Here is an 18365-nt window from a genome sequence, read left to right as displayed (position 1 = left end):
GTCCCAAGTGGATGTTGATACAGGAGGTAATCATGTCTTTACAAGCAGACTCTGCAAAGCCCAGGAAGGACAGGCAGTGATGAAAATATATTAAAAATAAATTCTGTTCTGCTGTTGGGCTTGGAAAATCACAGTGATAAAGCCAAATCAGTTGTGGTTCTACCATGGTTTCTTAACAAAGCTGAGGAAAATTATATCTTTATTTAGAAAAAATGGAAGAGAAGATAAAAGAGCCAATTAAAGAGCCTTCAGAGGAGCCTTTGCCAATGGAGACAGAAGAAGAAGAGACAAAAGAAGAACCTATAAAAGAACTTATAAAGGAGGTAAAAGACCTTGCAACCCCCAGTGTCACCATTATGAATCCTACCTCCTACAGGTTTGGTTGCATCTGTAGACCAGGCATGTTGGCAGGAGACATGGTTAGTAACTTGAGTTCTTAATTCCTGGGGTGATTTTTGAAAGCCTTGCTTCTTGGGCTCATAGATTTTTTTCTTTTTAATTTTTATTTTCTTTTTTTACAAAAGGACGAAACATTTAAAAGAAAAATACAGAGTATGTGAGTTAAGAAATTAGTAAGATCATGGAAATAAGGCAGCTAATTACATAGATGTGATGTTATCTCATTATTAATTAAGATTATTGAAGATTTTAGGACTGTTTCATACTTTGTGTCTCATTTTCAAGTAAATTAATTTTAAGAATAAATCAAAACTCCTTTGTGAGAAATTACATCCTTGCCCCTCTTTACAGCCCTTGATTCAAGGATTCATGTGGATTGAAGAAGGCATTTATATAAGGTTTCATTGAAGTTAAATAAGCACAAAGTTAAATAAACACTGAGGTTTCCTGAATTGAGATTTTTTGAATAGCAGTTTGTGTGTGTTGGGATTCCAATCCTTTTTTTTTATTATTTTAAGCATGAATAATGTGTAATTGTGAGCTGTTTGTTAGTGTTGTTTCAAAACACACTTGCTTGTTTTAAACAAGTTTGTTACTTTATAATAAATAATTAGGAAGTTGTCATTGCCTAAGCCCTGTAACTTGTTTTTGCCCTGAGGAGCCTAAAGAGGAAGAAATGACTGAAGAAGAAAAAGCAGCTCAGAAAGCCAAGCCAGTTGCAACCACTCCTATTCCAGGAACCCCCTGGTAGGTTCTGGTTTTTCCCTGTGGCATCTGCAGGCCTGGGAGATCAGTGCTGCAGCCACCAGGAGGGTGGGTGGGTGGTTAGAACAAGTAACATTAACTTGATTTTTCTCATATTCTGAGGGGTATTGCGGAGATGAGTTACTTTTTACCCCAAAATCCAATTTTTTTTTTTTTTTTATAGAGAAGAGCCAAATATACTGCAGCTTCTGATAAAAAAGCATGCTTAAAATTAAAATTTAAAATGTTTAAAATTGCATTTCAATCTGCCAGCAGAGGAAGCAGTAACCCAGTGTCCAGCAGGGCAGCTGTGCAGTGCTGCTGAGGTCTGTCTGTGACCCTGGTGCTGCTCCAGGCCCTGAGCATGGATCTGGGATGCAGAGAGGAGCATCCCAAGGCTTCCCCTCTGTCTGTTCCCTTCCCAGGTGTGTGGTGTGGACTGGTGATGAACGGGTCTTCTTCTACAACCCCACCACTCGTCTGTCCATGTGGGACCGACCAGATGACCTCATTGGAAGAGCTGATGTGGACAAAATCATTCAAGAGCCTCCCCACAAAAAGGGCATGGAAGAAGGAAAAAAACTTAGTAAGACCCCCATTAGTGCTTTCATAACAAGACTGGGTATGGATCATGGCTTAATTTGTGTTGGTTTTCAAAACTAATAATGTTTAACTGAGAGAAATGTAAGGCCATATTGGAAGAATGCATATAGCTCTGAAGTTTAGAAAGGGGAATGTAGATTTAGTCTGTTGAAGACAGTAGATATTAACAAGGTTTTCCCAGATGCTGACAAGCTGAAAAACTACAATTTTTACTGACTGAAAAATGGACTGTGTTTGTTTTATAAGCAAGAGGAATATGGGGGCCAGAAAAAATTAATCATAATGTACGAATGAAGGAGAGGATTTACAGAGAACATCAACTCCAAAACAGTTTTGGAAACAGCTGCCAAGAGCAGAGAACATTCAGGAGCTGCTGAGATAAGACTTCTTTCTGGCATGAGTTCTAGTAAAAGATTCTGGGATGACATGTGGGCCTGGTAGTTGGAGGAGAGCAGAGTGCAAGTAGGTAACCAGGGGGTGCAAATGTGCTTCGTTAGACTGTTTACCCCAGGGATTTTTTCAGTCATTTTCAGTACAAAGTTTTGGCCACAAGTCTGTTAGTCCTGACACCAAATTCCAACAGACTTACTTTGGAAGCTACTGAAAATTCTTCCTTTGTCAGAATACATTGTTGGTGCACACACTGTCCTGTGTTTTTGCAAAAGGCTTAATTTTATGATTTACAGACTTTTCATAAAGATAAAATCTAAAGTATCACTGAAATCTGTTGCAGTTAGAGAAGAGCATGAATCTACAGAGGATGCAAATGAAGATGAGCCTATTAAAATTAAAAAGCGCAAGTAAGTTTGCTTTTTCAAAACTAATGCAGTATTTTATCTACTGTCTATGCAAAATAATGCAAGTTTTCCACCTGAGCAGTCTGTATAGTGTTCAGCAGAGTAGAACAGTAACAGGATGGGTGAACACATTCATCAGTTTTCTGCTATTTTGCTTTAGCAGCTCAGGTATTTGATATTTCATCTGAAATTCATGCATAGAGTAAATAGCATCTCCTTTGGCAGTCATTCAGAATGGAAATAAATGGTGTAACTTGGTGAAGCCAAGGAATATTTTGAGTGTAGTTTATCTTAAGTAGTTTGGTTCTGTTCCTTGCATATCTAGCTTGTCGCTTTCTGTGCACAAGATTTTGCTGCCAAAAACCCAGGCACTTGGATTTTCATAGTGATTATTCTGTTTTTGCTTTAATATAGAGGTTTAAGAGTTTTTTGTTTAGGTCTTTGGGTCTGTTTTGCCTGTGTAAGCAATAGACATGACTCTTGAGTTTCTTACAGGTGCTGTTTTAAAAGTAGTTTAACAAACATTTTATTTGTTATTGTGTACTCTTAGGGACGCTCAAAGTTGTTTGCAATTAGGGCTTTGAGTTTGTGTTTGGAACAAGGTGTGTTTACTCTTAGTAAAGATTTATCAACAAACTGCACCCTTTTTTTCCCAGGAAATGGGTAAATTTTCTGAATTCTCTGAAAATCCCAGAAAATTGATGGGTAAATGTGTCCCTGGTGCTGGGCACTTTCTGTTGTCATGGTTGTCATGATTCTAAGAGGTTTGAACAAACTTCCTTGGCCACGGTCTTGGAGAGGAGATGAGAGAATCGGTGCTGCTGATGTAAAATCTCTTGCACATCTGGTGAGACCCCTGGATACGAGCAGAGTGTGAGAATTACCAGAGTTCTGGAGCCTTTCCAGTGTGGAATTGTTCATACCCAAGGCTCAGAGAGCAACTCCCAGGATTTGTGAGCCCGTGCTCCTCAACCCATGGGTTGCAGCCCTTGTCCCTGATGCAGCTGACTCCTAACCTGCAGGCTTGTGCTGCTACTTCTCAAGTTACACTGCATCTCTTAATTTTTTTTTTTTTCAGGAAAGATGATAACAAGGATATTGATTCAGAGAAGGAGGCTGCTATGGAAGCTGAAATTAAAGCTGCTCGAGAGAGAGCCATTGTCCCTCTGGAGGCTCGGATGAAGCAGTTCAAGGACATGCTTCTAGAAAGAGGGGTCAGAAACCTCTGTGTGTGTCTGTTTCAGAAGGGAGAGAGGGAGGGGGAGGTTCAGGCACAGTTCCTCATTCCTGGGGAACTGAGAACCTGCTGTTTAAAGAAAACAGTCTCATCCTTCTGCAGATAATTGGATGCGTTTGGTACAAGTCTCCACATTTCAAAGAAAGTTGCAACTATAGCAAAACTGTGATTTCTGGGTAACTGAAATTAAACAGTATCAAGACAGATTTTTTTTTTTTTTTAAAGACTTTTTTCCCCAAGCTGCCATTGACAATAAACAGGGCACACACACAAACTGGACATGTCCTAAATGTTTTTTTGGAAATGTTCCTGCATGAGAAAAGCAGCATGTCCCACTGTACATTCTTACCCTTAAGTGGGAGACTTTTGCTTTTACTTAGAGAAATTTGAAATCTGCTTGATACCAGTCAGGTTCAGTAGATAAATTAGAATCTAAATCTATATAGTAATTTTAAAGAAATGGAAGTGGATCCAGCTGCCTGTGCCGTTTTCATTTAGTTCCAATAACTGGATTTTAAGGGTAGTTTTCATAAAGCTTATTTAAGGTAAGATTAACTGTGTTTAAATCAAGCTCTTTCATAGCAGAACTGTTTACACTCTTAACCTTTGGAAAAGGTATAGAGCAGGCTCTGGGCTGTGAGAACATAGAACCTCAAGGCTTTCTTCTGATGTATTTATTTTGTCAATGTTACACAGCAGTAGTAATTAAGCCCGAGTTATTACTCAGAAGTTTTCAGAGCCCTTAGTGCTGAAACTTGCTACATTGTCCGTTAGTGATTAAAAACTTCAGGATGAGGGTTTTTTCCCTCATTTCATCAGGTAGCCTGTGGTTTTTAAGAAAAACTGCACAACTTCTGTATATCTGAGGAAAATTAACCATCAGTTAAAATTTGACTTCTTTTAATTAAAGGTCTCTGCCTTTTCAACGTGGGAGAAGGAGCTACACAAGATCGTTTTTGATCCTCGTTACTTACTTCTCAACCCAAAAGAAAGAAAACAGGTAAAAGAGAAGCCAAATTCACTCCCTGTCCAGACACTGCTACTGCAGGCATTAGCTCAGTCCTCAGTCTGCTCTTTCTGTTCCTGCTAGCCTTCCAGACTAATCAGTGGTGCAGGGGATTTTTGTTATGGTTTGGGTTTCTCTGGGAACAGAAGAAGCCAGCAAGGAAAGAAGTGAGCTTTATTTTTCCTGTGCTTGAAAGAGACAATATTTTAACACAGTGGAAGTTGTATGCATAGAGCGAGCTCCCAAAACCTGAACCAAATGGTGGGAATCATCAGTATCTCTTCAAAATACTGGTGTAATGAAAAATCTTACTATCTACTAAAACACAGAGGGGGTGAGGCAAAAACTAAAGCGCATTGCTGCTGATAAGCAAGCTCTCACTCCAGAAGTTTTTTCCTCAGATGGATGTAGGGAAATGGAAAACTTCAAGAATACAGAAGTGTATCCTGTCTTAAACAGATGACCCAGAAAACATTAACATAATGTGAATGTGTGAGAAGATTCTTCACAGATCTCAGGTTATGTGGTTGGGTACAGCTCATGGCAAGTCGCAGTCATTCACGTACTCAAATACAAAGAGCCTCTGGGCTTTCCTTCTGCCTCGTCCATGTGGGTTCTGTGGTGAGAGAAAAGGAAAAAAAATGGGATTTTTCATCCCTCTTATCTTGTCCTCAAGATAAAACAATCTTGGTTATTGGTGTTTATGTAGGTATTTGATCAGTATGTGAAAACCCGAGCAGAAGAAGAGCGCAAGGAGAAGAAAAACAAAATAATGCAGGCCAAGGAGGATTTCAAGAAAATGATGGAAGAAGCAAAGATTAATCCAAGGTAAGAGCTTCCTTCTTGTTTGTATGCATAAGCTGTTAGGATAGAGTATGTTGGGTGATACTAGGTAGATGTAGATTAACCTTTTTCAAAAGGAGCAAAGAGGAGAAAAATAATCAGATAGTGCTGAAATCTTTTGTCTGCTTGTATTCACCTAGCCCATGGAATAACAGAACTTGATGTATAATAATTTACATATTTTAAGCCAATTTGAAGAAATCCTCAGTGTGTTGTCTGTATTGTGAGGAAGTCCTCATGAGGCACCCCAAGTTTTCTCTAATAACCCTGCTTCTTAAGAATATTCGTAGTCTCTGACAAGTACAAGGGAGTTTTCATCAGTTTTGGGGGAGTTGAAGGGATGTTTCTCTGGTTATGAAGTATGTTAGAATAGAATGTAGAATGTTCTAGTTGATATAATACAGAAATTATTACGTACTCACATGGAGCCCTGCTTGCAGTGGTAATGGCAAGGTGATGGCAGTAAATGTGCTAACCTTCAAGATTTTCTTGCTGGATGTGTTTGTTTCACAGCTTTCTCACACAGAGTTGATGAAATACATGCTTCTGTCACTAGATGATTTCTGAAGCATTCTCTTTCAGCATCTGTTGGCTTATCTGGCATTAATTCTTTTGCAGCCAAATAACAACTGATTTGTTTCACTTTATCTTAATTTTTTCAGTGACCCGTGTTGGAAATTTGGTGGAAGCCAGTGTTGTGTTAATTTTCAAGTCACTGTAAACCTGCTTAACAACTCTTACTTAAAAACTGACTGCTCCTTTAAAAAGGGTAGCCTTTTTGAGAGTGGTAGGCTGGGAAGAAGGGAGGCCTGGAAGGAAAAAGTTCATCATTGATGAGTTTAATAGAAAATTCAGAAGCTTACATGAACTGTTACATTAGCTTTAGTATCCTCAGCCTCCAAGATACCTCTGCTATGTCATATTGGGACTCTTAGGGGTTGGGGTGGGAAGGAGAGTTCCAGCTGAAATACTGTCTTGTTTAATCTTATCCTTTGTCTTCTGGTTTCAGTGTTTGTCTAAAGGTATTGCTGTACTCCTGTGAGTGCCAGATTGGGTTTTTATCATCTATCTCAGTCCAACACGCTCAAGAGTTTGTGTTCCACTTCACTTAAACAGCTCTTGTTCTTCAATATAGCTGTACATTCACTTTCTAATCTTTTTGAATAAGCTACCAAATTCTCTTCTTGTTTCAATTTACCCTACAGCAACAGTAGGCTGGATTTTCCAAGTCTAATTATTTCCATGCTGTGATGAAAACATTCGTATGATTATAAGTGTCTCACGTATTCTTGGGGCCAGATTTGCATCAGAGCTTGGAAAAAGCACAGTAGTGGTTTTTTTCAAGGTAAGTGGCAGTACTATATCTACTGCACAGGTTGGAATCTGGCCCTGGAGGTGAGAGAACAGTCAAGGAACTGCTGTGGGGATGAGCAGTTGAAAGCCCAGGTGGTGCTGTGCCTGCCCATAGTGTTTCAAATAAAAGCAAGCACAGAGCTCTGTGTGTGTTAAGATGAGGCTGTAGTTGTTCACTGTAGGGAGAAGAGTGGATTCAGACAGCATTCTACTGTGACTAGCACCAAAAGATTAATTTCTTGGTCAACTCTTAGCATGGTTTGGCTGCAAGTGAATGCACATCAAATTTTCAGTTTCACAGCTGTGATTACCAGGACAGACTGGTGGTTGAACTGCTAACCCACAAAAAAAGAAAAAAAAAAAAAGATTTTTGTAGACCACTGGTTTTTTTGTTTTGTTTTTTCTTTTTTCATTTCTTCTTGGTTGCGTTGTAATCTTTCTTCCTACACCTGCACATCCTGCAGGTCACTGTACTCCAGCAAACACAAACCCCTGTAGGGCTCTAACAACACCTCTCACACGTGTGCCTGGTTCCTTGCTGTGCAGCTCACTGGTCAGCAGCTCTGTAGGGACACTCTAGGATGTTGCCTTTTTTTGGGGGGCTGTTTGGTTTTTTTTCCCAGTACACTGTGCTCTGGCATGTATTCTAGCAGAAGAAATCTCTCTGCTGAACCTGCTTCCCAGCAGCAAAGACAGCTCTGCCAAATGAGTTCACTTGCCATTCTGTTGCAGAACTACTTTTAGTGAATTTGCAGCCAAGCATGCTAAAGACTCGAGGTTCAAGGCAATTGAAAAGATGAAAGATCGAGAGGCCTTGTTTAATGAGTTTATCACAGCGGCAAGAAAGAAGGAAAAAGAAGACTCGAAGACCAGAGGTGAGAAGGTAAGGTGACTTTTTCTAGTCCCAGCAGTGTGAGTGGTGTGAGTCTGAGTGAGAAGGGACAAAGCCAGTGCCTGGTGTCCAGTGTGCCTTCTTCTCTGAGACACACGGGTCCCTCTCTTTCCTTGGAGGTTTCACAGCCTGAACACTTCACAGATGTCCCTTTGCTCTTTCTGAACTAACTGCTTTAAGTTTGCAGGTGTACTGACAGTTAGAGAGTGTTGAATTGAGTTTACATTCTGAATTTGAGTTTACTTTAAAAAAACGCACTTCTTTTTTTCACTTTCCTAAACAAGTAGCATATTCTTAACCGGAGTAATGCCTGATTTTTGTATTTTTATAGAAGTTATGTTATCCTGAAGTATTAAAAAGAAAAGGATTCCTGTCCTGTTTGGCTGGAAACCCCAAAACTGGCCTTTATCTCTCTGTTCTCTTAGTAGAGGCAGTAAGAACTTGAAATTCTCTGTAGAATACTCCTAAATTGCAAACACCTTCCAGATCTCCTCTTTCCATCTAGAAGCTAGCACTTCAACCACTTTTTAATCTTTCAGTAAATAAATCCTATGTATAAACTGCTGCTTATTAGAATTAAAGGTCATCTATTAAAGATTAATGAATTCCAAATGTCACTTGAGCCCCGTGTCAATAGCAGGGAGCAGCGTTCACCGCGGGGGAAGCGGCTCCTGTGGAGGTGGCACCAAACCCTGTCAGACATGCAGCCACTTACACGGCTGTCCCTGTGTGCTGTGTGAGTGGAGAAAACGCCCTCTGAAGCCTAATCATTTCTGACATTTTAAGGTCTGCAATGTTTATTTTGGAGTATAAAATTATTGCAAATTTCACCCGCTGCGCATGCTCGCCAAGGAGCAGACGCTGAATAGCAGGTTGGATGTCGGGGTGGTTTTGTTACCCAGTAAGATTTGCATATTTTTTTTTTTTAAATCTAAAAACTCTGGTCTAATTTGGTTCTAATTTGGTTTTTTCCATGTGTTGAGTTATGGCTGATATTTTCAATAAATGATTATGCTTTCAGAGGAGAACTGGTGTAGTTCAAAACTAGAATTTTACCTGCTGCCTTTTGATTGTGCCTGTGGTATTCTAAAGCATTCTTGCAGCTTAATAGTGCAGCTGGAGACTTAAAAAAAAATAAATAAATGCTTGTTATGTTTTTGCATGATTGTTCTAAAGTTGAAAAGTTAAAAGAAGAGAGATTGTGTTTGTTTGCTTTTGAAATAATGTTTTTTTTTTCTCCAAAAGCCTTTTGTAACCATTTTATGTATTCTGTTTTATAACAAGTGGATAGACTTTACAGTTATGTGCTGTGCGGCCTGTCAATCAGTTCAGTCTGACAGCTGTCAATCTCTGACACGCAAATATTATGGGATTCCCTAGTGAGGAAAGAATTGGTATCTCTGTGTGGTGACTTTAGCCTCCCGCAGTTCCGGTACTTTACATTTTTTTAGTTTTTTTCCTTGTGAAGTGATGAGAGTTGTACCTGCAATGTGTTAACTGCCAAAAAAAAAAAAAAAAAAAAAAAGACTTCTAAATACACCTGAAATATTTTCAGTCTTATTTTCCTTTGATTTTGAAAGTGCTTAAAGCATAAAAGAAAATTGAAGGCATTTAACCCGAAGCTTTCTCAGTCTGATTTAAAAGTCCAAAATCTTTATTTAAGGAGGATCAACTCACAGAAATCTGTAACGTGAGGGTTTTAAATTACAAAATGTTTTGCTTTTGCTTCATGGAGTTACAGCTGATGGGATGGTGATGGAGCAGCCAGCTTTTCCAGAGGTTTTCATTCCCCTGTCTCCTCTCAGTGAGTAAATACAGGGGCAGTGCTGCTGCTCAGTGAGGGAGCAGGGCTGGGTCTGAGGACCTCAGGAGGGGTAACACTGACCAAGCAGCTCACCTGCTGTCCCAGCTTTCTGCTGCTGCCTCTCCTCCAGCATCAGTTCTCTTGCCAAACATTCTGCTGTCTCAGCTGGTGATGGTGTGGAGAGACACACCAGGCTCACAAGGTCGCAGCAGAGCTGTGATCTCAAAGGGTTTTCCCTTGGTGAGATGGTTGTGACTCAGTTTTTTCTGAGATGTTTTCACCTTTTTTTAAAATTGGAAACCAAGTTGCTCTTCTTGTGGTGCCTGCCTGGCAGACAACGCGTGCCTGAGGAGCACCCGAGGTGCTGCTGGTGCTCCCCTTACCTTACAGACTTCTGTGGTGACATCTGGGAATTGTGGGGTTTTTAACAAATATTTCCAATGCCACGGCTTAGAAAGCTTCATGTTTTCAGTACTGCATGCATGTTTTAAGATGTTTTGAAACAGCGTTCTTAATTTTACAATGAATAAATGGTTTGCTTAGCATTTTGTTCAGTTACTTTAAGAAAAAAGTGATAGTGCTGTAGAATTAGAGCAACTTCCCACCAGCACTGACCATTTTTTTCTAATCTCTGCTTACTATCTTAATCTCTCTGAGATAGTAAAGAAAAAAAAAGTATAAAGCCTTTTATGTTTACATGTTAGTATTGTGAAGAGCTAAAATTATTGGTGGGTAAGGCTGCAGAATGTTGGTTCTGCTCTTTATTTTGTTCTTGCATTCTGTAACTAAACACATCTGTAGGGTTGGGTTGGTTTATCTGTCCATCTGCTCCTTTCCCCTCTCAGCCTCAGTGTTCTGCAGCCAAGCTGCTTTGGGTGGTTTCCTTTTTTAACAGGAAGAGGAGGGGAGATAAGTAGCAAAAAAATTAATGTCCAACCCTTCTCCCAGACATTTTTTTTTCTTTTTAATGAGCGTGCCATGAAGCAGATGTTGCTGAGTGGCCCAGCAGGGTGTGGGATGCTGTGGAGGCAGTGTGCTCCCCCCTGCCCAGGGGTCCCTCCAGACATCCCCAGCACCCAGCCTGCCCTTGCCTCTGCTGCAGGGATGGATCCTTAAAGACCAAACCAACCTTCTAAGGCATAAAGTGGTGGGAATAAAAAGGAGAAAATACTTAGGACCTCCAGTGCAGTAGGAGCAGGGAGACCACTGACCCCAGAACAAAGGATATGTAGTAAAGGCAACTGCTGGTTCTGGGTGTCTGGATGAAAATGTGTTGCCAGTTGTCTCAAGGTAAAAGCCTGACAGGAGTGGTCCTCTGCCATGGCTTTTGCTATGGACAGAAATTAGAACAGACTAAAACAATTCTTTAGACTTTTATGTATATGTGCATATCCATCTTAAAGGCTTTTAATTTATTACCATAAGTGGGTAACTCTTTATTGGTTAGACCCATTTTAAGACATTGCTCTTTATCAGCAGATCCAAGAATTCACCTCTGTTCATTGTACACTTGGAGGGTGAACCCATAAATACTTGATTTTTCTAGAGCCCTGTTTAAAACTGCATAGCTTCTGTGGTATTGATATGCAAAGTGCTCTAATGTAGAATCATAAACTCGTTGCTTTGAGAGATACATGTAAGCCCGAAAAAGAAGCTTAAATTGGAGTAAAAACTGTATTGATGATTCATTCTTTAAAGAATATAGTTCATCTGAGATGTAGCAGATCTTAATGCATCTGCTCTAGCAAAATTGTCCCAAGGGAAAGTGAGTTTCAGGCATGGTTATGTCTAAATTCAGAGCTTTAGTGATTTCTCTGAATTGTAATGGTATATAATGTTAATAAGCTTCCCCCTCTTGGAGGTAAGTTGACTCCTTTTTTCGTAAGAGCAAACAAACCATTGTGTGTCAAGGTAGCCTTCTGAAGTATTGTCTTTCTGTTTCTGTCTGTGAAACAGATCAAAATGGACTTCTTTGAACTTCTGGCTAATCACCACCTGGACAGTCAGTCTCGCTGGAGCAAAGTGAAGGACAAAGTGGAGACTGACCCCCGTTACAAAGCAGTGGATAGCTCTTCTCAGAGGGAAGACCTCTTCAAACAGTACATAGAAAAAATAGCTAAGGTATGCAAGTGACTTCCAGAAGTGTTAGCTGTGAAGCCATAGCTTGTAAAAATGGCTGTAAATGGGGTTACTTCCAGCCAGGGTGGGCAGTTTCCTTTGCTGTCATTTTTTGCATCAGCTGAGCTTCCTTCAGGAGTGTAGCTGGTTCATACATAGATCCTTCACTGACTCTTCTCTCTTAATCCAATATTCCTACTGCCTGCTCGTCCAGGCAATTAATGGTTGAAAATATAAAGCTGGCTAACTAATAGCAATACCACTTTCCCCCATTACTCAGAGTTTGTTTGTGCAGTTACACAAACAGCACGCTCCTGGGAAGAGTTGTTCTGTGATCAGCTCTGTGGCCAAACTTCTCTTGTGCCTTGTAACCCAGGAGCCCCAAGTCACTCCCCAGTGTTTCATTCCAAGATGCTTTTGATTTGATAACCCTTTCCTTGTCCTGTCTGTCCGGTGGAAGGTGGTGTGTTGCTTTCCTGAGGGAAGTTTGTTCTTCCTGTTTCAGAACTTAGATTCTGAGAAGGAAAAGGAGCTGGAGAGGCAGGCTCGGATCGAGGCGAGTTTGCGGGAGCGGGAGCGGGAGGTGCAGAAAGCTCGTTCAGAGCAAACCAAGGAGATTGACAGAGAACGTGAGCAGCACAAACGTGAGGAAGCTATACAGAACTTCAAAGCCCTGCTGTCTGACATGGTGAGTCGGGGCCTTCGTCCTCATCCTCGCACTGCCTAAAAGCTTTTTGGCATTCGTGGTAAGGTTTATATAGAAATAGAACCCTGTCCTTCTCCCCACTTGCTGCTGGGGTTTTGCTTTAGTTGGATGAGAACACTTGGCTTGCATTTGGGATTCATGGTGTGGCATCAGTGGGGCATCTCCACCTGCACTTGAACTGGTGTGACCTTCCTCCTGACACTGCCTGTGTTAGTGTTTGTGGGGAAGCTGCTACACAATCTCTTATTCAAAAGCTGTTTCGTTGGGGTTAATTATCTTTCGTGTCAATCTTAAGAGAAATTTAAAACAAGAAGACTCTGAGAAATGCCATGAACTGATGAAAAAATGGCTTTAAAAAACGTTGATCTTTTGTCTCAGGTGCGTTCCTCAGATGTGTCGTGGTCTGACACCAGGAGGACTCTGCGCAAAGATCACCGCTGGGAGTCTGGCTCCTTGCTAGAAAGAGAAGAGAAAGAGAAGCTCTTTAATGAGCACATTGAAGCACTTACCAAAAAGAAGAGGGAACACTTCAGGCAGCTTCTGGATGAAACCTCAGCGGTAAGAGCTGTCTGTATTCAACTTCACATCTCTGCCAGCCCAGTGTGATTTATCTTCTTCTGTGTTTCTCTCTCACAGTATGATCTGTTTGGTTTTATTTCCAGGGTTTCACCACTCCCTTTTCTTCTTTGTAACAGAATTTGTGCATTGTTTCCCTACCAGTTTATCTTGAGTGTTATTTTGATCTGACATGCAGTTAACTTACATTCAAGCTTCTAATCAGTGATCTTTTTATCTCCTGCAGGATGTTAGTTTTCTTCAGCACTGAGTTATTTGATACTCTTTGACATCTTGCTTTTTCAGATATCCAGTGTTTGTCTTAATGAATATCAGTATCTAATCATACCAAGGTCATCTGTTTGATGTTCTCCTGCTCTATCTTGTGCTACTGAATCTGAACTTTTGATTCTCTGTAATGCTTTGGAGATCTGTCACCTGTTCTGAGTACTGTGGGGGTTTAGTGAGTCTTGCTTTTTTTTTTTTAGTTATGTGCCCATTTCAGTCAGCTAGCTTTTAACCTGAAAGTTTTTACCTTTTTTTTTTTTTCTTTTTAATGCATTAGTTAAAAATCCTTAGAACATTAGGTGAATTTTTAGTGTGACAGAATAAAATGACAGACATGTAACCCTGAAGCAAGTTTTCTGTAGGTGAATTTTAACAACACATAGACATAAATATTTACTGGAGAGATAGATACCTTGGGGTGTAAATGATGTTTGCGAGGACTTTGATCTGAAAATGCCATCTCAAAAGACTAAAGAAAAGTAAGCATATAAAATCAACTAAAAATCAGCTAAAATCAACTAAAAATATGAATGTAATAATGCAAATAATCAACACCTAAATACGGCAACAACTTTGTCAGTAGATGTGGGAGATATTTCAAAGCTTCAGATGTAGTAATGTTTACAGTCTGTGTTACTGGAATCTCATTGTCATTTAATTTAACTATTTTTGCTTCTTTTGAAAGATAACTTTAACATCAACATGGAAAGAAGTGAAAAAAATCATTAAAGAAGATCCAAGGTGCATTAAATTTTCCTCGAGTGACAGGGTAAGAGGTTTGCATCACTGTTGCTAGCTGGGTATGGTGCAGGATACCCAAAGGTCAGTTCCTGGTGCTGAAGTGGTTTCTGGGTTATGTGAACAGAAGTACTGCTGTTAAAATAACATTTAAAAAAAATTAAAACCATAAAACATGAGGGAAGTACAATTAACATAATTTTGCATGCATTAAATTGCATGAAGTGCTCAATCTGCATTCAGTGTTTTGTGTTTAATCTTTTTTTTTCTCTCAGAAAAAACAAAGGGAGTTTGAGGAATACATTAGAGACAAATACATTACTGCCAAAGCTGACTTCAGGACACTACTGAAAGAGACCAAATTTATCACATACAGGTGAGCAGAGCCATGTCAGCCAAGGACAGCCCTTCTCACTGTGCCTTTCCACAGCAGAGGCAAGAACCTGATGCCTGTGGCCACCTCTGGTTCCTGGGGTGCTGCTGCCCCTTGGCTGGGGAGCAGTGTGCTGGTGCTGGGGACACAGGCCCCTTGCCCAGACTTCACAGCCAAATTCTAATTGTTGGCCTCCTTTAGTTCATTAATTTAAAAAACTGGCTTGGGGTTTTTTTGGGTTGTTTTTTTTGGTTTTCTTTTTTGGCCCCCTCCATGTTTTATCATCTCTGTAGCTGATGTAGTGCTGCACAGGGGCACCCCCACACAAGTCTTCCATCATGTTCAATTAGTGCAGCTCAAACCTGGGCACCAAGCCTTTATTTCCCATGCCTGGAGCCCTGGTGATGTGCCTTGCCCTGACCTCAGGTGGCACCTTTGGAACTAGGAAGGTGCCCAGGTCTCTGCACCCTCTCCCTGCTTTGCCTTTCCCTTGGCTCCTCGGAGCAGCCATGGTGGGAGCAGAGGGGGGTTCCTGGGGTGCTCTCTGCTTCCTGGACACTCTGGGGTGGTGGTGGTGATTCTTACCTTTGCTTTCAGATCCAAAAAGTTGATCCAGGAGTCAGATCAGCACCTGAAAGATGTAGAGAAGATCCTCCAGAACGACAAGCGCTACCTGGTCCTGGACTGCGTCCCCGAGGAGAGGCGCAAGCTCATCGTGTCCTACGTGGATGACCTGGACCGACGGGGCCCACCCCCCCCTCCCACAGCTTCAGAGCCCACCAGAAGAACAACAAAATAGTTAGGAAGCACCCTCCAGGCAAGGGTATCTGTTAAATCAAAAAAAGCTTGCATGAGCCATCTGTCAGGTTTATACATACACATCACCGTGAATATATTGCAAAACCATCTGAGGAGCAGAGGAAGAAGCAGCGTTTGTGAACAGGAAAAGGTCTCCAGGGCAGCAGGGAGGGTGGGAATCAGCCACACAAACTCAGGTTAAAGGTTATTTATGAGTTTGTGGGGGGTGACTGACACAAAAAAAAAAAACCAAACCAGTGTGTGGGCTGTGTTTGGGAACTTAAGATCTGGGAGCAGGGCAGTGTCTGTCGGTGAGGTGGGGGTGGCTGATGTTGGGAGGCATTCTCAGCAGTGTCCTACTCCAGGTGGGGCTTGTGGGATGCACTGGTACGTGGGGGGTGTCCATCTGTAGGAGGGGAGGGGCTGCCTGGTGGCTCACACTGATCCCTGAGGCTGCTCTGGAAACACCAGCCCCAGTTCTCTGCTTGCTTTCCTCCCTGTAAACAGAACTAAATCCCTCGAGCTGAGGGAGGAGAACTGGGACTAAGAGACTGAAGTAAGTTTGTTCACAGCTCTGCTTTGTTCCTTTCCCTATCCATGAGTTAGAAGCAAAATCAGGTTGCTCTGCCCAAGTGAAGATTTGTCTAATAATTTTTACTCGAAGTTGGAAACACTTGGTAAATATCAGTGGTCACAGAGCAGAACAGGACGGTTGTATAAACACATTTTTATTTACAAGAAAGTGATCTTTACATACTTCTGGATTAGACTGTGGATTTCCTCTGGGCAATTCTTGTAAACTATACTCCTGTTTTGAATGTTAAACTTGTGTTTCTAAAGTTTAATTTTGAAATGTTGGGATTGTTCAGTTTATGTATTTGAACTACAATAAACCAACCCTTTTTATATATGGATTGTACAGGCCTAATACCAGTTTTTGTTGGACTTTGTTGGACTTGTGAATTTACAAGTAAAGCGAGCAACTGAAGTCATATTGCCTAAATTCTTGGCTGTGTTTGGCAAAACAGTGCCTGAGGCTCTGTGGAACATGGGGGCAAACTGCAGCACAGCAGGGAGATGAGGGAGGTGGTTTTCTGGGTTAGTCCTTCAGACTTTTGCTTAAATGTGGGCTGGCAGTGTCCAAGTATTTCTTCTGCTTCATCTGTGCATGACATGGACCTCTTCCTCTGAGAAGAGGAAAGATTGATTCTTCAATCACTGCTGGGAAAGATCGATTCTTCATGAGAAACTGATTTTTTTTGTCCAGCCATTTGTGAATGGAGGGGAAGGTTCCTCCTCTCCACCCTACAGCAGAAAGCAGCACCTGGGAATGGAGGCAGAGAGGAGGATTGGAGCTTGTGTAAGGCCAAAAATGTTAAACCTTGGGGGAAGTCTCATTCTCACCTGGGAAATACAGGGACAACTCTGCTGGGGAGACTGTGGATGAGGCTGGGGGGACAGCAGAGCTGCCCATGGTTCCACCCTCCTTGGACCCCTGAAATCCCATCCCATGACACCCTCCCTGTGGCCACAGCTGGGACCAGAGGGAGGATAGTGATGGTGATGGTGAGAATTGTGGCCCTGAGAGCAGGAGGAGGCTCTCTGCCAGAAAATGAATGTTTCTCCCTTGGCCTCACGCAGCCCTGCAGGAAGCCAATGCATTTTTCATGACTGCTTTAAAATCCAGTTAACATGCTCATTAAATGAATATGATCACTATTAATTTTAATTTATCTTGTTTATGGAGACCAGATGTTCGTTAACATTTATTTATCTGCTTATTCCATGGATAAAGCAGGGCCCTGGGGGTGCTGCCTCTGCAGCTATGGCCAGAGGAGATGCTGGTGACACAGGACATGGTGAGCGGGCCCCCTCTGTCCCCTCATGGCAGGAAGAGTCTGTAGGATCCTAATCCAGAGAAGGTTGGGTACAGGGGATGCTGACAACTTTTCCATCCCCTTTCCTGTGGCAGCCCAGCCCTGCCCTTGGGATGTTGCTGTGGCTGAGTGCTCACAACAGGCCAGCAGGGCAGGGGTTAAATGGAAGCAAGCTTAGGAATTGGAAAGAAACTCAAGGTTTGAAAAGGCAGAGTCATTTCTGGGGTGAGGAGCTGCAGTCCATCACTGTGCCCAGCTGCACTGTTCCTCTGCAGGGCTCCATGCAGCACTGGTTTTCCACAGGGGTACAGGCAGACGTGGCAGGGTTGGATGCCAAAAGCCTTGCTGGGAGTCCCGAGGAGCTCTCTGAGTGTCTGGGACACTTGCCCAGAGGCTCTTCCCTAGAGAATGGTCCAGGTGCCAGCCCCAGCATGGAGATGCTCACCCAGGAGTAAACGCAGGCTTGGATCCCTGCACGTTGCAGCAGATTGGGGTCAGGCAGTTAATGTGAAGGTAAATGAGTGGCTGTTTGAATAACATTTCATTGACAGTGTAATCCATGCCCTGCGGCTTCTAATTAAGTGCTGCTGTTCAAATTCATCACCAAGAACAGCAGAGAATTAGCAGAGGGACAGCAGAGGAACTGACAGCGCCTCTTGATGTTTCAGCAAATAATGGGGATTTGTCCTGAAGAGGCTGAGCTGCTGGATGCTCCCTTCTGGAGCTGGGTTTGGGTGTGGTGAGGTGGGGTGCTGGATCAGACTGCTCAGGGTGGGAGGTAAAAAAAAAAAATTACCTCTGGCCACCACTCAGAGCCCCCTCACTGGGGATTGTTTAGTGCTGAATCCAGGCTGGTATCCAGGATGGGATCAATGCTGCTCCCTGCACCAGTGCACAGGACGTGGTTGTGACCCCACGGCCACCACTTCACAGGTCCCTGGGTGTCCCCACCCTCCCACAGGCTGCCAGCAGTGGGTGCAGGACCCCTGGGATGTTTTCTCAGCCCCACCGAGGCCTCTGTGCCCAAGGACCTCACCGGGACATCAATCCAGCTGGAGGGGGAGGCTGCATTATCCCTGGTTATCCGCTGTGTCCTCAGGAGTGCCACGGGACACCCGGGGGCTTTGGGACCCCCCAGCACAGACCTGGCAGCCACCCTCTGACCTGGGACCTTCTGCAGACACCACCACAGAGCTCCCGTCACCCAGCAGAGGCACAACAAGCACCACACAGG

The 18365-nt window shown here is 42.4% G+C and overlaps 1 protein-coding gene across 12 annotated transcripts in view; it reads left to right on the top strand.

Annotated features, from left to right (window-relative positions):
- The window catches only part of TCERG1 (transcription elongation regulator 1), a 29497-nt gene extending 13329 nt beyond the window's left edge, over positions 1–16168 (top strand). For 6 of the 12 annotated variants that reach the window (XM_071759248.1, XM_071759246.1, XM_071759245.1 and 3 more), the window contains 14 exons: positions 208–419; positions 1058–1146; positions 1569–1729; positions 2480–2546; positions 3622–3757; positions 4691–4780; positions 5496–5614; positions 7715–7865; positions 11635–11799; positions 12302–12484; positions 12881–13060; positions 14031–14114; positions 14359–14459; positions 15054–16168. In XM_071759248.1, coding sequence (XP_071615349.1) covers positions 208–419; positions 1058–1146; positions 1569–1729; positions 2480–2546; positions 3622–3757; positions 4691–4780; positions 5496–5614; positions 7715–7865; positions 11635–11799; positions 12302–12484; positions 12881–13060; positions 14031–14114; positions 14359–14459; positions 15054–15255 — 1940 coding nt within the window. In that variant the 3' untranslated portion in view covers positions 15256–16168. The remainder of the gene's footprint in view (positions 1–207; positions 420–1057; positions 1147–1568; positions 1730–2479; positions 2547–3621; positions 3758–4690; positions 4781–5495; positions 5615–7714; positions 7866–11634; positions 11800–12301; positions 12485–12880; positions 13061–14030; positions 14115–14358; positions 14460–15053) is intronic. The other 6 variants (XM_071759247.1, XM_071759242.1, XM_071759239.1 and 3 more) reach the window with 3 other exon arrangements.
- The last annotated feature ends 2197 nt before the right edge of the window (positions 16169–18365 follow it).

The sequence above is a fragment of the Heliangelus exortis genome, chromosome 15 (genome assembly GCF_036169615.1).
Source record: "Heliangelus exortis chromosome 15, bHelExo1.hap1, whole genome shotgun sequence".
Lineage (NCBI taxonomy): Eukaryota > Metazoa > Chordata > Aves > Apodiformes > Trochilidae > Heliangelus > Heliangelus exortis.
This window is presented reverse-complemented; position numbering and strand designations above follow the sequence as displayed.